Source organism: Polyodon spathula, chromosome 5 (genome assembly GCF_017654505.1).
Source record: "Polyodon spathula isolate WHYD16114869_AA chromosome 5, ASM1765450v1, whole genome shotgun sequence".
Lineage (NCBI taxonomy): Eukaryota > Metazoa > Chordata > Actinopteri > Acipenseriformes > Polyodontidae > Polyodon > Polyodon spathula.
The window spans coordinates 50,787,870-50,805,144 of record NC_054538.1 but is presented as its reverse complement, the minus strand read 5'-3'; the positions used below and the strand labels follow the sequence as shown (position 1 = coordinate 50,805,144).

The 17,275-nt window shown below is 37.6% G+C and overlaps 1 protein-coding gene across 4 annotated transcripts in view; it reads right to left on the bottom strand.

Moving 5' to 3' along the window:
* Positions 1 to 6,762: 6,762 nt before the first annotated feature.
* The window catches only part of LOC121316031 (endoplasmic reticulum membrane-associated RNA degradation protein-like), a 42,939-nt gene continuing 32,426 nt past the window's right edge, over positions 6,763 to 17,275 (bottom strand). For 2 of the 4 annotated variants that reach the window (XM_041250724.1, XM_041250725.1), the window contains 5 exons: positions 15,802 to 15,881; positions 15,363 to 15,494; positions 14,697 to 14,915; positions 14,041 to 14,154; positions 6,763 to 7,368 (listed from right to left, as the gene is read on the bottom strand). In XM_041250724.1, coding sequence (XP_041106658.1) covers positions 7,233 to 7,368; positions 14,041 to 14,154; positions 14,697 to 14,915; positions 15,363 to 15,494; positions 15,802 to 15,881 — 681 coding nt within the window. In that variant the 3' untranslated portion in view covers positions 6,763 to 7,232. Of the gene's footprint in view, positions 7,369 to 14,040; positions 14,356 to 14,696; positions 14,916 to 15,362; positions 15,495 to 15,801; positions 15,882 to 17,275 lie in introns of those variants that run through there. The other 2 variants (XM_041250728.1, XM_041250727.1) reach the window with 2 other exon arrangements.

The window sequence follows — 17,275 nt, the reverse complement described above, 5'->3', positions numbered from 1 at the left end:
TATTTTCATCCTTGTGTGTGGGAATCACGGTTTGAGTGTGTATGTATTTGTGTTTCTCTCTATCTCTCTCTTCGGGGGAGGTGATATATGTTCTTTGTTAAGTGAGGAGTGGCTGATAAGGAGAGGGGGCTTGTCAAGGAATGTGTGGGCTGGGGTGGGGGTTAAAGACTTTACATGTGTGCCTTATGTGAAAATACAGGAGAGTGGCTGACATGTCCAGGGTTAATAGATAAATATTTGATTTTATGTTAACTCAAGGCTAATTCATAAACACTAGTAACAGTGAATTTCTCTGTATACTTTTGCCTGTATGTTAATAATAAAACCTGATTACTGTGATTTGAAATTGTTTGTGTCTGGTAATTTCAATAGTTAAAAAAATGTAAATTATTATATTCAAATAAAAAAATGTAAATTGTTAAAATAGTAAATCACTGACTTAGTTATGCAATTTGTGCCTCTAAAAACACTTTCACTGTAAACCACCTGTCAAAAGTGAGAGCCACCCACTGAGCAGTCCGTACTGCAGTTAAACACATAGGTGTCTATAGAAAAGTGGTTTGCAGTGCACAGGTGTAGAGGTGATGTGATTACGAAACAGACAGCAAAGTTCATGATCCAAACAGTGGTTTATTTTTGTAATCCCGGTCTGGGGAACGCAAACAATAATCCCAGACAACTCACTGCAGTGTGTATTGCACTGTTTCAAACAACGGGTTACAGTCTTGCAATAATAAACACAGTATAACACACACAAAGACACACACACGATCACAAGTCCACAGTGAGTGCTAACGTTCAAGTGATGAAATACAATTTATTGTGAAGTGTTGTCCGGCTTGGTGTTGGCCTTAAGTGACAGCTCCCGGTATGTGCTAGCCGTCTAATAAACAAGTATATAATTAGACACAACAAAAAAATAAATCCACTTATGGTACAATTTTTGTTCTCCTGTAGCGGTTCGCTCTTAACCATAACAAAGGAGCAGATCACCTAGCCACATCTCCTTTTGTACCGTCAGTCATGCTCCCTTGGTTAGCTTCCCTTCTGGAGCGATGACTTGGCGTACTGTAGCTCCGTCCCCTTTTTAGATGGCCAACGTCCACCTTTCTCTGGAGTGAACTGTCAAACCATCCAGTCCGGGGCACTCTGTTTCCTTTACACAGTGCCCTCACAGGTTGGGAGGGAGATTTATAACCAAGATTCTTTCTCTGTCATTTGGTCATACAGTCACATGGTCATACAGAAAGCCCATCTCTTCAATGTTATGGTGCACTTCTTTATCCATCACAGGCTGCTTTTTTTATCACATGACAAATCAGTCTGTCTTGATTGTGCAGTTACACAGCTTCCTCCAGTCTCCCATGACAAAATTGCATCAAAAACAAAGCAAACGTGACAAGCTACGGTAATGTTAATCATTAACAGTATTAGATACTGTGACGCATTTTTTTGTTGTTTGGTGCATTTTCATTTGCAAGTAAACAATGACATTAGGGCCTTATCGAGCACTATATTCTGCAATTTTGAATATTGACTGTTGCTGTTTTTTTAATCTTTTGCTTAACTGCATTGCCTTTTATGTTTTACGCAGTTCTGCGCATGGGTAATTGTGAACAGGATGTGCAAAGCAGTGTAATAAATGAAATGACCGAACCATGTTTTCGCTCACAAAACTGTCTGTTTTTATTTAATTTAACAACAAAAATAAACTTCTCAAAAATAAAACAGGTCGACCCTATACCAGAATGGGTATAGGGGAAGCAAAACATGGTGGGTTGCAGTCCCAAACAAAACAAAACAAAAAAAACAAGACACTCCAATAACCACAATTCCTCCATGTACAAAACTGCTCTGGTGCTTCGTTGTGCTGTTCAGTGAGACGGTGACTCGGGGTTAGCAATGGCTCCATGGCCATAGGGGATGTACAAGACCACGCTCTGGTGCTTCGTTTGTGCTGTCAAGGTGTGCCACCTGAGACCAATCACGACAGTAATGACTGAGCCCAATCATTACCGAGTACTTTTTATATGGAAAAAAAAATGTATATTTTTTGGAATTATAAAGATGCCCTGGTGATAACAGCTTCTTTGTGCATTATTTATACAGTGCCTATAGAAAGTCTACATCCCCTTGAACTTTTTTCACATTTTGTTGTGTCACTTATCTACACACCATACTCCACACTGTTAAGTTGAAAAAAAGTTTGTTTTTATTGAGAAAAAAAGTATATATTAAAAATATAAAACTGAAAGATCATAATTTGATTAGTCTCCACCCCCGAGTTAATACTTGATGGAAGCACCTTTGGCAGCAATTACAGCTGTGAGTCTGTTGGGATAGGTCTCTACCAACTTTGTACAGCTAGATTTGACAATATTTGACCATTCTTCTTTACAAAACTGTTCAAGCTCTGTCAAGTTCCTTGGGGAGCGTTCATGGACAGCAATCTTCAAGTTGTGCCACAAATTTTTGATTGGATTTAGGTCGGGGCTCTGACTGGGCCTCTCATGGTCATTTACCTTTTTGTTCCTAAGTCACTCCAGTGTAGCTTTGGCTGTGTGCTTTGGGTCGTTGTCATGCTGAAAGGTGAACCTCCGTCCCAGTTTCAGCTTTCTTGAAGAGGGCAACAGGTTTTCCACAAGGACTTCTCTGTACTTTGCTCCATTCATTTTCTCTTCTATGTTGACAAGTGCCCTAGTCCCTGCTGATGTGAAACATCCCAATAACATGATGCTGCCACCACCATGCTTCACAGTAGGGATGGTGTTCTTTGGGTGATGTGCTGCGCCAAACATAATGCTTTGCATTTAGGCCAGAAAGTTCCATTTTAGTTTCGTCAGACGACAAAACTTTTTGCCCCATGGCTGTAGTTTTTTTGCATACTTGAAACGGGAGTTAAGGTGAGCTTTCTTGAGAATTGGCTCCAGTTTGGAGGGACAGTCTGATCTAGGCAGGGTCTTGGTAGTGCCATACACCTTCCACTTCTTAATAATCATCTTGACCATGCTCCATGGGATATTCAAGGGCTTTGATATTTTGTTATACCCATCCCCTGATCTGTGCCTTTCAACAACTTTGTCCCGGAGTTCTTTTGAAAGCGCCTTGGTGCTCATGGTTGAGTCTTTGCTTTGAAACGCACTACCAGCAGAGGGAACCTACAGGAACTGTTGAATTTATCCTGAAATAATGTGAATCACTATCATTTAACACAGGTGGAGGCCACTTGGTGTGTGATTTTAAAGGCAATTGGTTATACCTGAGCTAATTTACGATTGCTATTACAAGGGGGGTAGACACTTATCCAGCCAAGCTATTTCAGTTTTTATTTTTAATTACTTTTCTACAAATTTCTAGAATATGGGGAAGGATATGTAAATAAATGAAAAAAAAAAACTATTTTAATGCATTTTAATTCCAGGGTATAAGGCAACAAAAGGTGAAATTTTGAAAGGGGGATGTAGACTTTCTGTAGGCGCTGTATGCTGCTAATAAGTTTTTAAATAATGTAAAAGTAGCCTTTACTTCCACTTTGTTTTTCTGCTTTATTACCAATGTATTAATCATACACAAGTTGCTAGTAGGACCTAATATGGTCAAGAACAGTCTTTACTTCAGAATAAGGCATGCACATCCTTCGTTAATGTTCAGTAACCTGTTAGTAAGGCATGTTTGAGAATAAGCATAATAAATACAGTGCCGTGAAAAAGTATTTGCCCTGTCTGATTTTCTATATTTTTGCACTGAATGTTATCAGAGCTTCAACCAAAATGTAATATTAGATAAAAGGGACTGTGAGTGAACAAATAACACAAAATGTTGATACTTATTAAATTTATTTATTAAAGAAAGTTATGCAGCACCCAATGCCCCCGTGTGAAAAAGTAATTGCCCCCTTAGACTCAATAACTGGTTACGCCGCCTTTAGCAGCAATAACTGCAACCAAACACTTCCTGTAGTTATTGATCAGTGTCTTACAGCACTGTGGAGGAATTTTGGCCCACTCCTTCAAGCAGAACTGCTTCAACTCAGTGACATTTGTGGATTTTCCAGCATAAATTGCTTGTTTCAGGTCCTGCCACAACATCTCAATGGGATTTAGGTCTGGACTTTGACTCGGCCATTCCAAAACGTTAAATTTCTTGTTCTTCAACCATTCTCATGTAGACTTGCTTGTTTGTTTCGGATCTTTGTCTTGTTGCATGATCCAGCTGCGCTTCAGCTTCAGCTCATGGTCGGATGGCCTGACATTCTCCTATAGAATTCTCTGATACAGAGCAGAATTCATGGTTCCTTCAGTGATGGCAAGTCGTCCAGGTCCTGATGCAGCAAAGCATCCCCAAATCTTGGCACTACCACCACCATGCTTGACTGCTGGTATGAGGTTCTTATTGTGGAATGCAGTGTTTGGTTTTTGCCAGACATAACAGGGCTCATGTTGGCCAAAAAGGTCCACTTCTGTCCATAGAACATTGTTCCAAAACTCTTGAGGATCATCCAGGTGCTTTTTGGCAAACTTGAGATGAGCATTCATGTTCTTCTTAGTGAGCAGTGGTTTCCACCTTGCTACACGGCCATGAGTCTCATTTTTGCCCAGTGTCTTTCTGATGGTGGAGTCATGAACACTGACCTTAACTGAGGTGAGAGAGACCTGCAGATCCCTGGATGTTGTTCTAGGGTTCTTTTTAACTTCCTGGACGATTTTACACCTTGCTCTTAGAGAGATTTTGGCAGGACGGACACTCCTGGGAAGATTCACTGCTGTCCCAGACTTTCTCCATTTGGACAATATGGCTCTGACTGTGGTTTGGTGGAGCCCCAGAGCCTTAGAAATGGCTTTGTAACCCTTTCCAGACTGATAGGCATCAACAGCTTTTTTTCCGGAATTTTCAGGAATTTCTTTTGATCGTGGCATGACATGCCTCTAGAACCTTTGTGCTGACAACTTCACTCTAATGGTAAGGGCTAAAGTTAGTCAGATTTGTATTGGGCAGGGCTGGCCCAAATCAGGCCTGATTGTTAAACAAAGTATTCAAACAGCTGACCCTAATTATCTCTTTAATTGGGTTGAGTTAACTAGGGAGGGCAATAACTTTTTCACACCTGAAGATTGCATGTTTGATTACCTTGCACAGCAAACAAATGAAAGAAGCACCAAACTTTGGTGTCAATTTTTCTCTCAGACTCCCTCTATATACTAATACAACCCACAAAAAGATTTAACCAAATTCAATGTGAAAAATGTGCAAAAATGCAGAAAATCAGACAGGGGACAAATACTTTTTCATGGTACTGTACCTAACATTCCTTTATTAGGAGGCTATGCATGATGTATTATGTGCTAATTAGTCACAAATAAGTACATAATAAATGCCTAATATGTAGTGCTTAAAATAAAGTGTTACCCTTTTTTGTATTTCCTTTAAAACGGACAAGGGTTGGAACAGACCAAAATGAAATAATCAGGAGTCACACTTGTTTAACCATTACTGAAGTCAATATTTTATAGGGTCGGATCTGTGAGTGCTGACTGTTTTTTGTTTTCAACATATCATAATGTGAGTGTTAAAGTAAATGAATGTGTCTCTTAATAAGTGAAACACTATAAATGCTGTATTGTATTTACGAATATTTATTTGAAGGTTACAAAGACACAGTAGCATAATAGTTATTTATTTCCTCCTCGATTTGTGAGACATAACAAAATATTTAATGCATATTTAAGTGAAGTGAAAATTATATATTTGTCATTTTTTATTTGATTAGCAGAGCAGCAGGTGCCGCTGAGACGGGCCAGCCAAACTCGAGGACCCCCTAAACATAATTCCTTATTTTTTGAAGAAGTCTGAACTGCTGTCCTCACTTGTCTCTTGTCACTCTAGATTTTTGATTGTGGGTGATTTTAACATTCATATAGAAAACTGTTTGGATAGCCTTTCTAAAAATGTCACTACTGTTTTAGATTCTTTAAATTTGCATCAGCTTATTTTGGCAACTACCCACATTCAGGGTAATAAAAAGTTAATAAGGTCATAAAGGTATAGGAAGTCAGCATTTTTTGAAGGAGGCACAACTATACACTTCTAGGAAGGAGGAAAATGAAGTATTTAATTTTCTTTCCTAGAGTTAGTAATACAAATATTGCTTTGGTTTGTTTGATGCTAGAGGGAGAGAAAAAGAAAGAAAAGGCTCCCAAAGAAGCACAGCAACAAGGAGTGGAAGAGCACTGAGAACCCAGAGGGGAACTGGATCTCAGGGAAGGAGTGAGGAAAGCCATCGGCTTCCAGTGGTGCACAAGACGAGAAAGTAACCAGAACCAAAGGCTAAAGCTGCAGAAAACACACAAAAGTATGATATATACTAGAAGGTGGCTCTTCTAGCAGCTTTGACATATATGAGATCAGGAAAATTGAGCTACACATAGGTATATCCCAATCAATAATGGAATGACATGACTTACTTGAAAGGGAATCCATTTTACAACATGTCTGCCCTTAGCAAAATAGATGTAGGGGCCAATCACCAGCAGTAACTGTTTAGCAATATGAAGCCTAGGATCTGTTCAAAACAAGCAAGTGTTCTGTAAATAGCAGGCACTGTATTTATGTGTTCATCAAAATTTAAACTGGAATCAAGTTACAAGTTAAATGCTCAGTAAGTACAAGTGGAGAGCCATCGTAATTATCAAGACATTTTATTGAACTTAATTTTTAAGACAACCATTTTTTTTTTAAAATAAAAATGTGTTTATTATTCTTAAACAAAGTCTTCAATAAATGAATCATATTAAAGCTACTTATCTAAAGGAGACAGAATATTAGACCAAACATAGAATTATATCAGGATATTAACATAGCACATTTCTTTCTCAGTGTATAACAAAGCGCACTGCAGCATACATTTTGAGCATCTGCAAATTTGAAAGATTATTTCATGTAAAATGCTTTAAAGAGAAAAGTATACACACATACATACATATGTACACACACATACCAGTCTTTATTGTAAACTATTATACAAGCAGAATACTTAAATCATAGAAAAGACAATGTTAGCTTATGTTAACGAAAAGTAATTTCAACTGAACTACAGTTAAGTTCCGAAAAAAGATGACAGTAACAGATGTAATGTGTTTCATGTTTACAGACCACGGATTTTCGTTAAATTGTTTTGCTCAGATTATTGAGGTTTAAACTGTACTTACTAAAAGTACTTTTTTCATTGAACACAGTTACTGTTTACAAATAAATGCTTTCATTTTCATTAAAAACATCTCTGTTAGGTTGATGGTTTCGGTCCATTTATTCTTCTCTGGATTAGTGTACGTAACCAGATTTTCTGTGTATTGTAAGATGGCTTTAAGAAATCTGGTGAGAAAAGTATAAACAACGAAAATGGCTCAGTATTAAAGCATTATTGTTAGTTAACATCATAGCATAAAAGGCCACATTTCAAACTTATCACAAAGGCATGTTTAAACACAAATTAACGGTTTCTTGGCTTCAGATTGGAAACCAACAAAATCTGAGGCTGATTTTCAAGACAAGTTATTGTGTTTATGTCAGCACCGATTCTCAACTGCACTTACGTAGTCTTAAAAGTGTTAATGGACAGGCTGTAGGCCTGTGTTGTACATATTCCTGCAATACCTTTGTCAATATAATCTCAATTTTAACATTTTTATGAACATATCCCTGGTTATTAATGAGTTCTGACAAGTAATTTTTGTTTTTACATTGGTTATGCCTCCAGTCTTCTGAATTCACAACTGCTTGACTGCTTCAAATCAGAAACATGCAATTGGTTCCCGACTCCTCTCACAAAGTTCAGCATTTTCATTGGTTCATCTATACATCATCTTTGCCAGTATCCTAACTGCTCGATATGACAAAGGTTGAGGAGTGGCGGGCACAGGTTTATGAATATGCATGAGAAGCCCATGTATTGGCAATAAATAAATACATTATTATTGGTGGGTTACGGTGAAATAGGAATGAGTAATAAACCTTACGCGAGAACTCTACATGCAAAAAAACACAACAACGTTTAGACAGAAAGCAGATTTCACTGCCTAGGTTATAAATTGTTCTACATGACATTGTCTTTTGCACACAAACATAAATATTCCTATGGTTGGAGGTTCACCATCTGCACATCTTGCATATTCACTGTACCCGTTTATGGGGTCTGTAAAGCGGATGTTGTGTACATATTCATAAATCTGTTCCCCTACTGTGAACATGTGCCAGAGCAAGAACGTAGTACAGATGAACCAATCAAAATGCTTTGTGACCAAGGAAATGTTTCTGATTGAACGGTTAGATTGAAGCAGCTGACATTGTGAATTCTGAAGACATTTTGGTGGGAAGTGCTCAAACGGATTTATGACCAGGGACATGTTAATTAAAATAACGAAACAATCACAATTAATGTTGAAAAAGATATTACAGGAATACGTACAACAAAGCAGGAAACTAAGAAAAGTAACGCATTGTGTTTTAAACCCTACAGCCTGTTCTGTAACACTTTAATTCAGAGGCAAACTGCTTTATCCCATTTCAATAAGACATAAATCACAGTAAAGAGAAAGTGTTAAAGAGATTAATCATTCTTTGTTAATACTGAGAGGATGAGAAAAAATACATATTGTGCTAATGACATTTATGTAAAAAAAATAGTAATACAACAGGAGTTAAAACATGGATCAACCACTGTGTACCCTTCCACTGCTAATTTCTAAACAGCCACAATCACTTTTATTTTGTCATTTCTATATATCCATGATCAGTATACTACAGTCTGTTTTTCATTTGGAATTGGGGTCTAATGAGAACCAAAGCAAGGCAGAGTTTATCTGTTATAATGAAGTTCAAGTGAAACACACAACCAATGTGTCAATCTGGGTTAAGCTAGCAGATCATTAAGAGCTACTGTATAAGTAGCCTCCATGTTTTTAGCCACCAATTTGTGCAGTGTATATAGAGCGTTGTAATATATATATATATATATATTCTATATATATATATATATATAATATATATATATATATATACACACAGTGCCTTGCAAAAGTATTCAGACCCCTGACCAATTCTCTCATATTACTGAATTACAAATGGTACATTGAAATTTCGTTCTGTTCGATATTTTATTTTAAAACACTTAAAATCAGTTATTGTAAGGTGACAAGGGTTTTATGTTGGGAAATATTTTTAAGAAAAATAAAAAACTGAAATATCTTGCTTGCATAAGTATTCAACCCCCACACATTAATATTTGGTAGAGCCACCTTTCACTGCAATAACAGCTTTAAGTCTTTTGGGGTAAGTATGTACCAGCTTTGCACACAGTGTCGGAGTGATTTTGGCCCATTCTTCTTGGCAGATTTGCTCCAGGTTGTTCAGGTTGGTTGGACGCTTGTGGACCGCAATTTTCAAATAGTGCCACAGATTCTCAATGGGATTGAGATCAGGACTTTGACTGGGCCACTGTAGGACATTCACCTTTTTGTTCTTGAGCCACTCCAATGTTGCTTTGGCCTTGTGCTTGGGATCATTCTCCTGCTGAAAGGTGAATTTCCTCCCAAGCTTTAGTTTTTTAGCGGACTGAAGCAGATTCTCTTGCAGTATTATCCTGTATTTTGCTCCATCCATTCTTCCTTCAATTGTAACAAGATGCCCAGTCCCTGCTGATGAGAAGCATCCCCACAGCATGATGCTGCCACCACTATACGTCACTGTAGGGATGGTGTGTCCTGAGGCATGGGCAGTGTTAGGTTTGCGCCACACATAGCACTTTGAGTTTTGGCCAAAAAGCTCATCTGACCACAAAACCTTTTCCCACATCGCAGCTGGGTCACTCTCATGCTTTCTGGCAAACTCCAGATATGCTTTCAGATGGTACTTTTTGAGTAACGGCTTCTTTCTTGCCACCCTCCCATACAGGCCAGTGTTATGCAGAGCTCTTGATATGGTTGACTGGTGCACCATTACTCCACTCCCAGCCACTGAACTCTGTAGCTCCTTCAAAGTGATTGTTGGCCTCTCTGTGGCTTCTCTCACAAGTCTCCTTCTTGTTTGAGCGCTGAGTTTTGAGGGACGGCCTTTTCTTGGCAGTGCCTGGGTGGTGTGATGCAGCTTCCACTTCCTGATTATTGATCCAACTGTGTTCACTGGGATATCCAAACACTTTATTTTGTACCCTTTCCCTAATCTATGCATTTGTATTACTTTATCTCTAACTTCTGTAGAATACTCTTTGGTCTTTAATTTTCCTTCAGATTCACAGCCTTACCAATGATCCTTCAACAATGGGGTTTTTATCCAGAAAATGTGACAGCAACTTTAATGGTTCACAGGTGGAAGCCAATGGCAAGGTAATTGTGTCCTCGTTAGGGCAGTTTCTTTCATCGGTGCAAACTGGGAGCTTCCACAGCACAGGGGTTGAATACTTATGCAAGCAAGATATTTCAGTTTTTTATTTTTCTTAAAAATATTGCCCATCATAAAACGAATGTCACCTTACAATAATTGATTCTGAGTTTCAGTGTTTAAAAATAAAATATCAAACAGAACAAAATTTCAATGTACCATTTGTAATTCGGTAATATGAGAGAATTGGTCAGTGGTCTGAATACTTTTGCAAGGCACTGTGTGTGTGTGTGTGTGTGTGTGTGTGTGTGTGTGTGTGTGTGTGTGTGTGTGTGTATATATATATATATATATATATATATATATATATATATATATATATATATATACATACACACACACACACACACACACACACACACACACAGTGCCGTGAAAAAGTATTTGCCCCCTGTCTGATTTTTTGCATTCTTGCATATTTCTGACACTGAATGTTATCAGATCTTCAGCCAAAATCTAGTATTAGATAAAAGAGACCCTGAATGAACAAATAACACAAACTTTTGATACTTATTTCACTTATTTGTTAAACAAAGTTATGGAACACTCATGTGAAAAAGTAATCACCCCTTTAGACTCAATAACTGGTTACACCACATTTAGCAGCAATAACTGCAAATAAACGCTTCCTGTAGTTATTAATCAGTCCCTTACAGTGCCCTGGAGGAATTTTGGCCCACTCCTTCATGCAGAACTGCTTCAACTCAGTGACATTTGTGAGTTTGAGCATAAACTGCTAGTTTCAGGTCCTGCCACAACATCTCAATGGGGTTTAGGACTGAACTTTGACTAGGCCATTCCAAAACTTTAAATTTCTTCTTCTTCAACCATTCTGATGTAGACCTGCTTGTTTGCTTCTGGTCATTGTCTTGCTGCATGATCCAGCTGCGCTTCAGCTTCAGCTCACAGACAGATGGCCTGACATTCTCCTGTAGCATTCTCTGATACAGAACATAATTCATGGTTCCTTCAGTGATGGCAAGTTGTCCAGGTTGATGCAGCAATGCATCCCCAAATCATGACACTACCACCACCATGCTTGACCGTTGGTATGAGGTTCTTATTGTGGAATGCAGCGTTTGGTTTTAACCAGACATAACGGGGCCCATGTTGGCCAAAAAGTTCCACTTTTGACTCATTTGTCCATAGAACATTGTTCCAGAACTCTTGAGGATCATCCAGGTGCTTTTTGGCAAACTTGAGACGAGCATTCTTGTTCTTCTTAGTGAGTAATGGTTTACACCTTGCTACTCTGCCATGAATCCCATTTTTGCCCAGTGTCTTTCTAATGATGGAGTCACGAACACTGACCTTAGCCGAGGCAAGAGAGGCCTGCAGATCCCTGGATGTTGTTCTAGGGTTCTTTGTGACTTCCTGGAGGATTTTACGCCTTGCTGTTGGAGAGATTTTGGCAGGACAGCCACTCCTGGGGATTCACTACTGTCCCAAACTTTCTCCATTTGGACAATATGGCTCTGACTGTGGTTTGGTGGAGCCTCAGAGCCTTAGAAATGGCTTTGTAACCCTTTCTAGACTGATAGGCATCAACAACTTTTTTTTCCCCAGAGGTCTTCAGGAATTTCTTTTGATCACGGCATGATGTGCCTCTAGAACCTGTGTGCTGACAACTTTAGTTTGACGGTAAGGGCCAAAGTTAATCAGATTTATATTGGGCACGGCTGGCCCAAATCAGGCCTGATTATTAACCAAAGTATTCAAACAGCTGACCTTAATTATCCCTTTAATTGGGTTGAGTTAACGAGGGGGGGGCAATATCATTTTCACACCAGAAGATTGCATGTTTGATTACCTTGCAAACCAAACAAATGAAATTAGCACCAAACTTTGGTGTCATTTTTTTCTCTCAGACGCCCTCAATATACTACTACAACCCACAAAAAGATCTGACCAAATTCAATGTGAAAAATGTGCAAAAATGAAGAAAACCAAATAGGGGCAAATACTTTTTCACGACACTGTGTGTGTGTGTGTGTGTGTGTGTGTGTGTGTATATATATATATATATATATATATATATATATATATATATATATATATATATATATATATATATATATATATATATATATAGATTCATTTTCACAACAAGTTACAAGGTCGTGCACAATTATTCTGAATTTTGTAATATAGAATATTAAGCCAGTCTGTAGTCTACAGCAGTTCTGTGTAGATACAGAGCAAGTGTACGCGAGGTTAAGGCCTTGTCCACACTATGCCTTTAAACTGTATTAAGACAAAGATATAACAATAGAGGCTAAGAGGAAGCTAGTGAAAGCGATGATATTCACTGTGGCTTTGTACGGGTGCGAGTCATGGACAATGAGGACAATCGGAAGAAGTGGTGTTGGAGACGAATGGTCAGAGTGGCATGGACTGACAGAAGAACGAACACTTCAATAATGAAACAAATTGGAGCAACACTGCCATTGGAGGCCATGATTGTGAAACAAAAGTTATCCCTCTTCGACCACGCGATGAGAAATGAGGAGTTGGAGAAAATAATCATGCTAGGAATCAGCGAAGGCAGAAGAAGGAGAGGCAGCCCGAGGATGAGATGGTTGGACAAAATCAAAAACAGGACTATCCCTCCATGATCTCCAAGATGCAGTTATGGACAGAAATAGGTGAAGGGTGCTCGTCATGGAGGTCTCCAGAGGTCGTGTCTGACCCAACGGTCCAAGGTGACAAGGTGAGGGTTCTATTGTTTAACTAGTTGTGATTTAGAAGGTAAAATATAAAGCTAAAGTAAATGATATAAATAGCTATGATTAAATGTATGTGGTAAAGTGCTGTTACTGACATTGCTCATTATATATTTTTTTAAAAATAGACACAAAACCGTTTGTGTTAAAGTTAAATAACACAACTAACAATTTAACTCAGGGGTCCCATAATGCAGACTCTGTTTCTTGTGATTGTTTACCATACTTTTGAAAGTTTTTTCCATCATGACACTAAATATAATAGTGTTAAAACGTACTTCGTGAAGCATCTCAATGTTGTACAGTACCAAAATGTAAACCTGATGCTTATCCTGTCAATATTCTGCAGTTTAATCGTTTTTATGATTTTATCTAAGCAATTTTAAAACAAACCAATACAGACTGGTTGTTAATAAGTGCCCTGATAGAAAAGTGAACCCTCGGTGAACCCTCCCTTTAAAATGTGTGCATGCGCAGTATAGACAACATCTATTTCCTGTTCTACCAATTCTCTTTGACACTAGCATTTATTGATTTTTTTCTATCTTCACACATTTAAATAACACATTTATTGATTTTTTTCTATCTTCACACATTTAAATATTTTTTTAAAAAATCCCATGCACAGCATTTAATTCAAATTGCATTTGTATGGGCAGAAACATCTTTTTAATATAGCAGTTTTTTTGTATTGCCTGTATCTTTGCCCATCACCACTCCTATAGATTTTAATTTTGACTCAATTTTGACTCTGTGTCCCTGGACATTAAATCCAGTTGTGTCTCCAAAACAAGGCAGCTGAGAAAATATTTGCTGTTGTTCATATTTACAAACTGTTAAATGTATATGGCTACTATGCCAAAATTCTATAATAATTCAGACTTACTTCAGATGCTGTTGAATTTCGTGGTCATCTTTTTCACATAATGCAAATGCATTCTGAGTTTCTACTGTAACCAGCAGCAAAATCACTCTCATAACTGGTGAAATACACTGTATGCTAAAAACAAAGATTGGGACTGTTAGTATACTATATAGAATATAGTTGAATATTTACATTGTCAATATTTATGGAGTGATTACTAAAATTCTTAAAATAAAGCATTACAAAATCTATGTAAGATAATGTTATAGGAGGGGTTACAGTCACTGCAATTGACTTAGCAAGGTGATGGTTGTGAGCCCACAAGTTTCACTTTCACTGAAAAAGACAGAAAACATTTAATATATTTTTTATCATCATTTATTCGCGCCCTACTCAATGGTATTGTAAATGCAAATGGTTAAAAAAAAAAAAATATATATATATATATATATATATATATATATATAACGTAAAGGTTACGTGCTATAAAGGTTACGTGCTATAAGGAGCTTAGTTTTACACATGGTTAATTGTATGATAACATCCTGTATTGTAGCAAATATTTCTGACTTCTGCATTATGTATGCTACTAAAAAAAAATATATGGCCCACCAAAGCTACCCATCCCTGCTCTAGAGAAATATCAAACAGGACAACATATCCTACGCTTACTGTACCTGTCTAACATGCGGAGGTATGTGAGCCTCTGCCGTGAACGCAATGATTTGTTCATCCACTGGTTGTAACGGGATTCCGAACTGGAAATCACTTTTTCAGACACAATCTGGCACTGTGAGGTTATTTTTCTCAGCAGTGACACCACCTCTATCACAGTACGTGGGCAGTACAAGGTTGATATGTGTAGATTCCAGATTTCTTTCAACAACTGAGACCACCTGGAAAAGCCTTCAGTTCATTACCAACAGTAGGTCACTATAATAATACTTCCATAAAAAGGGTGTGATTCAGACAGTCAGAGTTTAAAATGAAGCATACATATTTACCATTTTTGTTAGAGGTTTAATTTTTATTATAATTGTATTATAATTGGGTCTGGATATAATTTTTTTTTTTTTTTTTTAATAAAATGGGAACACTGCTTTCATTTATTTTGGAATTAACAAATATAATTGTTTGGTAAAAAAAATAGGTCTGTTTATCTTGGTAATAAGATAACCAAAAAACTATATTTGTTAATTCCAAAATAAATGAAAGCAGTGTTCCCATTTTATTAAAAAATATATTTTATGTCCAGTTCTTGGATGACCAAACACAATAAGTAACATCAAACAAAACATGATATTTCATTCTTAACTATATTACCACTCAGTCTAAGTACTTACGTATTACCACTCTGGAAATAATCTTCAGGAGCTACAGTCTCCCTGCATTGCACAGGCAGTTGGGATTGCAAACTTGAAAGAATTGCTTTCACCAAAATGTTGCCAGCACCTGATTCCACAGATGAGTCTAACCTTAAAAATAAATAAATAAATAAATAATTAAATAATGTAAGGTGATCCAGATGTGTTTATTTATGTTTAAAATCAGGTGTTTCTAAAGTTATTAGATGAGTATATTTTTACAAATCCTGCTTTAGGCAATAATCTATTTTTGAAATTTTACATTAGGACATCCCAAAAAAAGAAGTTTACTTGTATCCCACCTTGATTTTCTGCTGTTGTTTACTCATTCCCTCATAACACAAAGGGGTCAGGGCTACATCATGAACAAAACAAATGTCTTACAGATGCTGGAAATTGGTCTGTATAAATTATGTACCTGGTATTGTTTTGAACTTGGTCTTGAGGTGGAACAGGCAAATTAACCCACATTTGTAGATTTGTAGTGCAGTCAAGTACCTTCAAAAACAACAACATTTGTGAATGGTTTGTAAAAATAAATAGTATAAAGTGAGTAATCGCTATCATTGATATGAGCAGAAATAATAAGTGGCAGGAAAAAAGTAAATCTTTACTGGACAACATCAGTAACGGAAGTTGACAGAGAGAATCATAAAACACAGCCCGTAGCAAATGTGAAGATACTATTTAAAAGTATGTTTAGTCTTTATAATTGATATGGGTTGAGATTAAAACAATGCAGCAGTATGTAACTGACAAGATCATAGAATACAGGTGTGTACACATGGGAAGACAATAATTCAAAGTGCTCAGTCTATTCAGCAAAAAAACCCAAAAAATATCAAACCCTCCTAGACAATCTCTTTTTCTGCCAAGTATGCCTCCATTTTGTTCCTTGCAGAAGGGCCATGTTGTGTTGGACTGCTGTTCCCACTGCCAAGTGTTACTGAGATGGTGCATTTATTTTTGCTCTTTACAAAATTCAACACAGAGCAGATGATGCTAGTAGCATTGCTACCACCATACTGCCACATTAGTGGCAGACTTGGTACTTGCAGCATCGCTCCCCTCACTTACACCGCCACTGCCCCATACAGCCTGTGCCAGCTCCACTTCCTGAACAAGCGTAATCTTCCACGAGACTAGTCTGAGTCTGTGCTACACTTTTTGTAGTAGTGAAAGCTGGCACTGGGGGTAGGGAGAAAGGCCTGTTTAGTGTATCCCCAAGCTGAAACCAAATCAAATAAATCTGCAAGACTATTATTTTGCTGTTATTTGGAGGTGTCGGATGTTTTGTTCTTTTTTTACAACAGTATTTAGTTTATTAAATCTGAAAAAGAGAGGTTCTATTTTAAATACTTACAACTTCCAAGGTATTTTAATGCTAAGAGGTTTGGATGCAAAATTAAAGTACCAATACACAGGCTCCCGAATGGCACATCCAGTAAAGGCGCTCCGGCACTATGGGTCCGGTGGCTTCACTGTGGATCCGCAGTGTGAAAAATGATGGGTTGGCAGGAGCACGTTTCGGAGGACGCGTGTTTCAGCCTCCGTTTCCCGAGTCGCCGAGGGGGTTACAGCGGTGAACCGGGATAAAAATAAGAATTGGGCATTCCAAATTGGGGAGAAAACCGGTGTAAAAACCATTGGCAACGACTACATTTTTATAGTTAAGTACCAATCCACGTATTAGCAAATGATTCAGTACCATCAGCCATTCAGCTTCCAGCTCTAGCAGGCACCTGACTGTAGATGCCCACTGCTATGGTCACAGCGTAAGCTGTCAATCAAATTTAATATCAATGTGCATATGCTGGCTTTTTCATTTTTAATTGTTATAATGAACATTTTGTTTACATCTGTTTAGTCAGCAAATATTAATCTAAATGTAC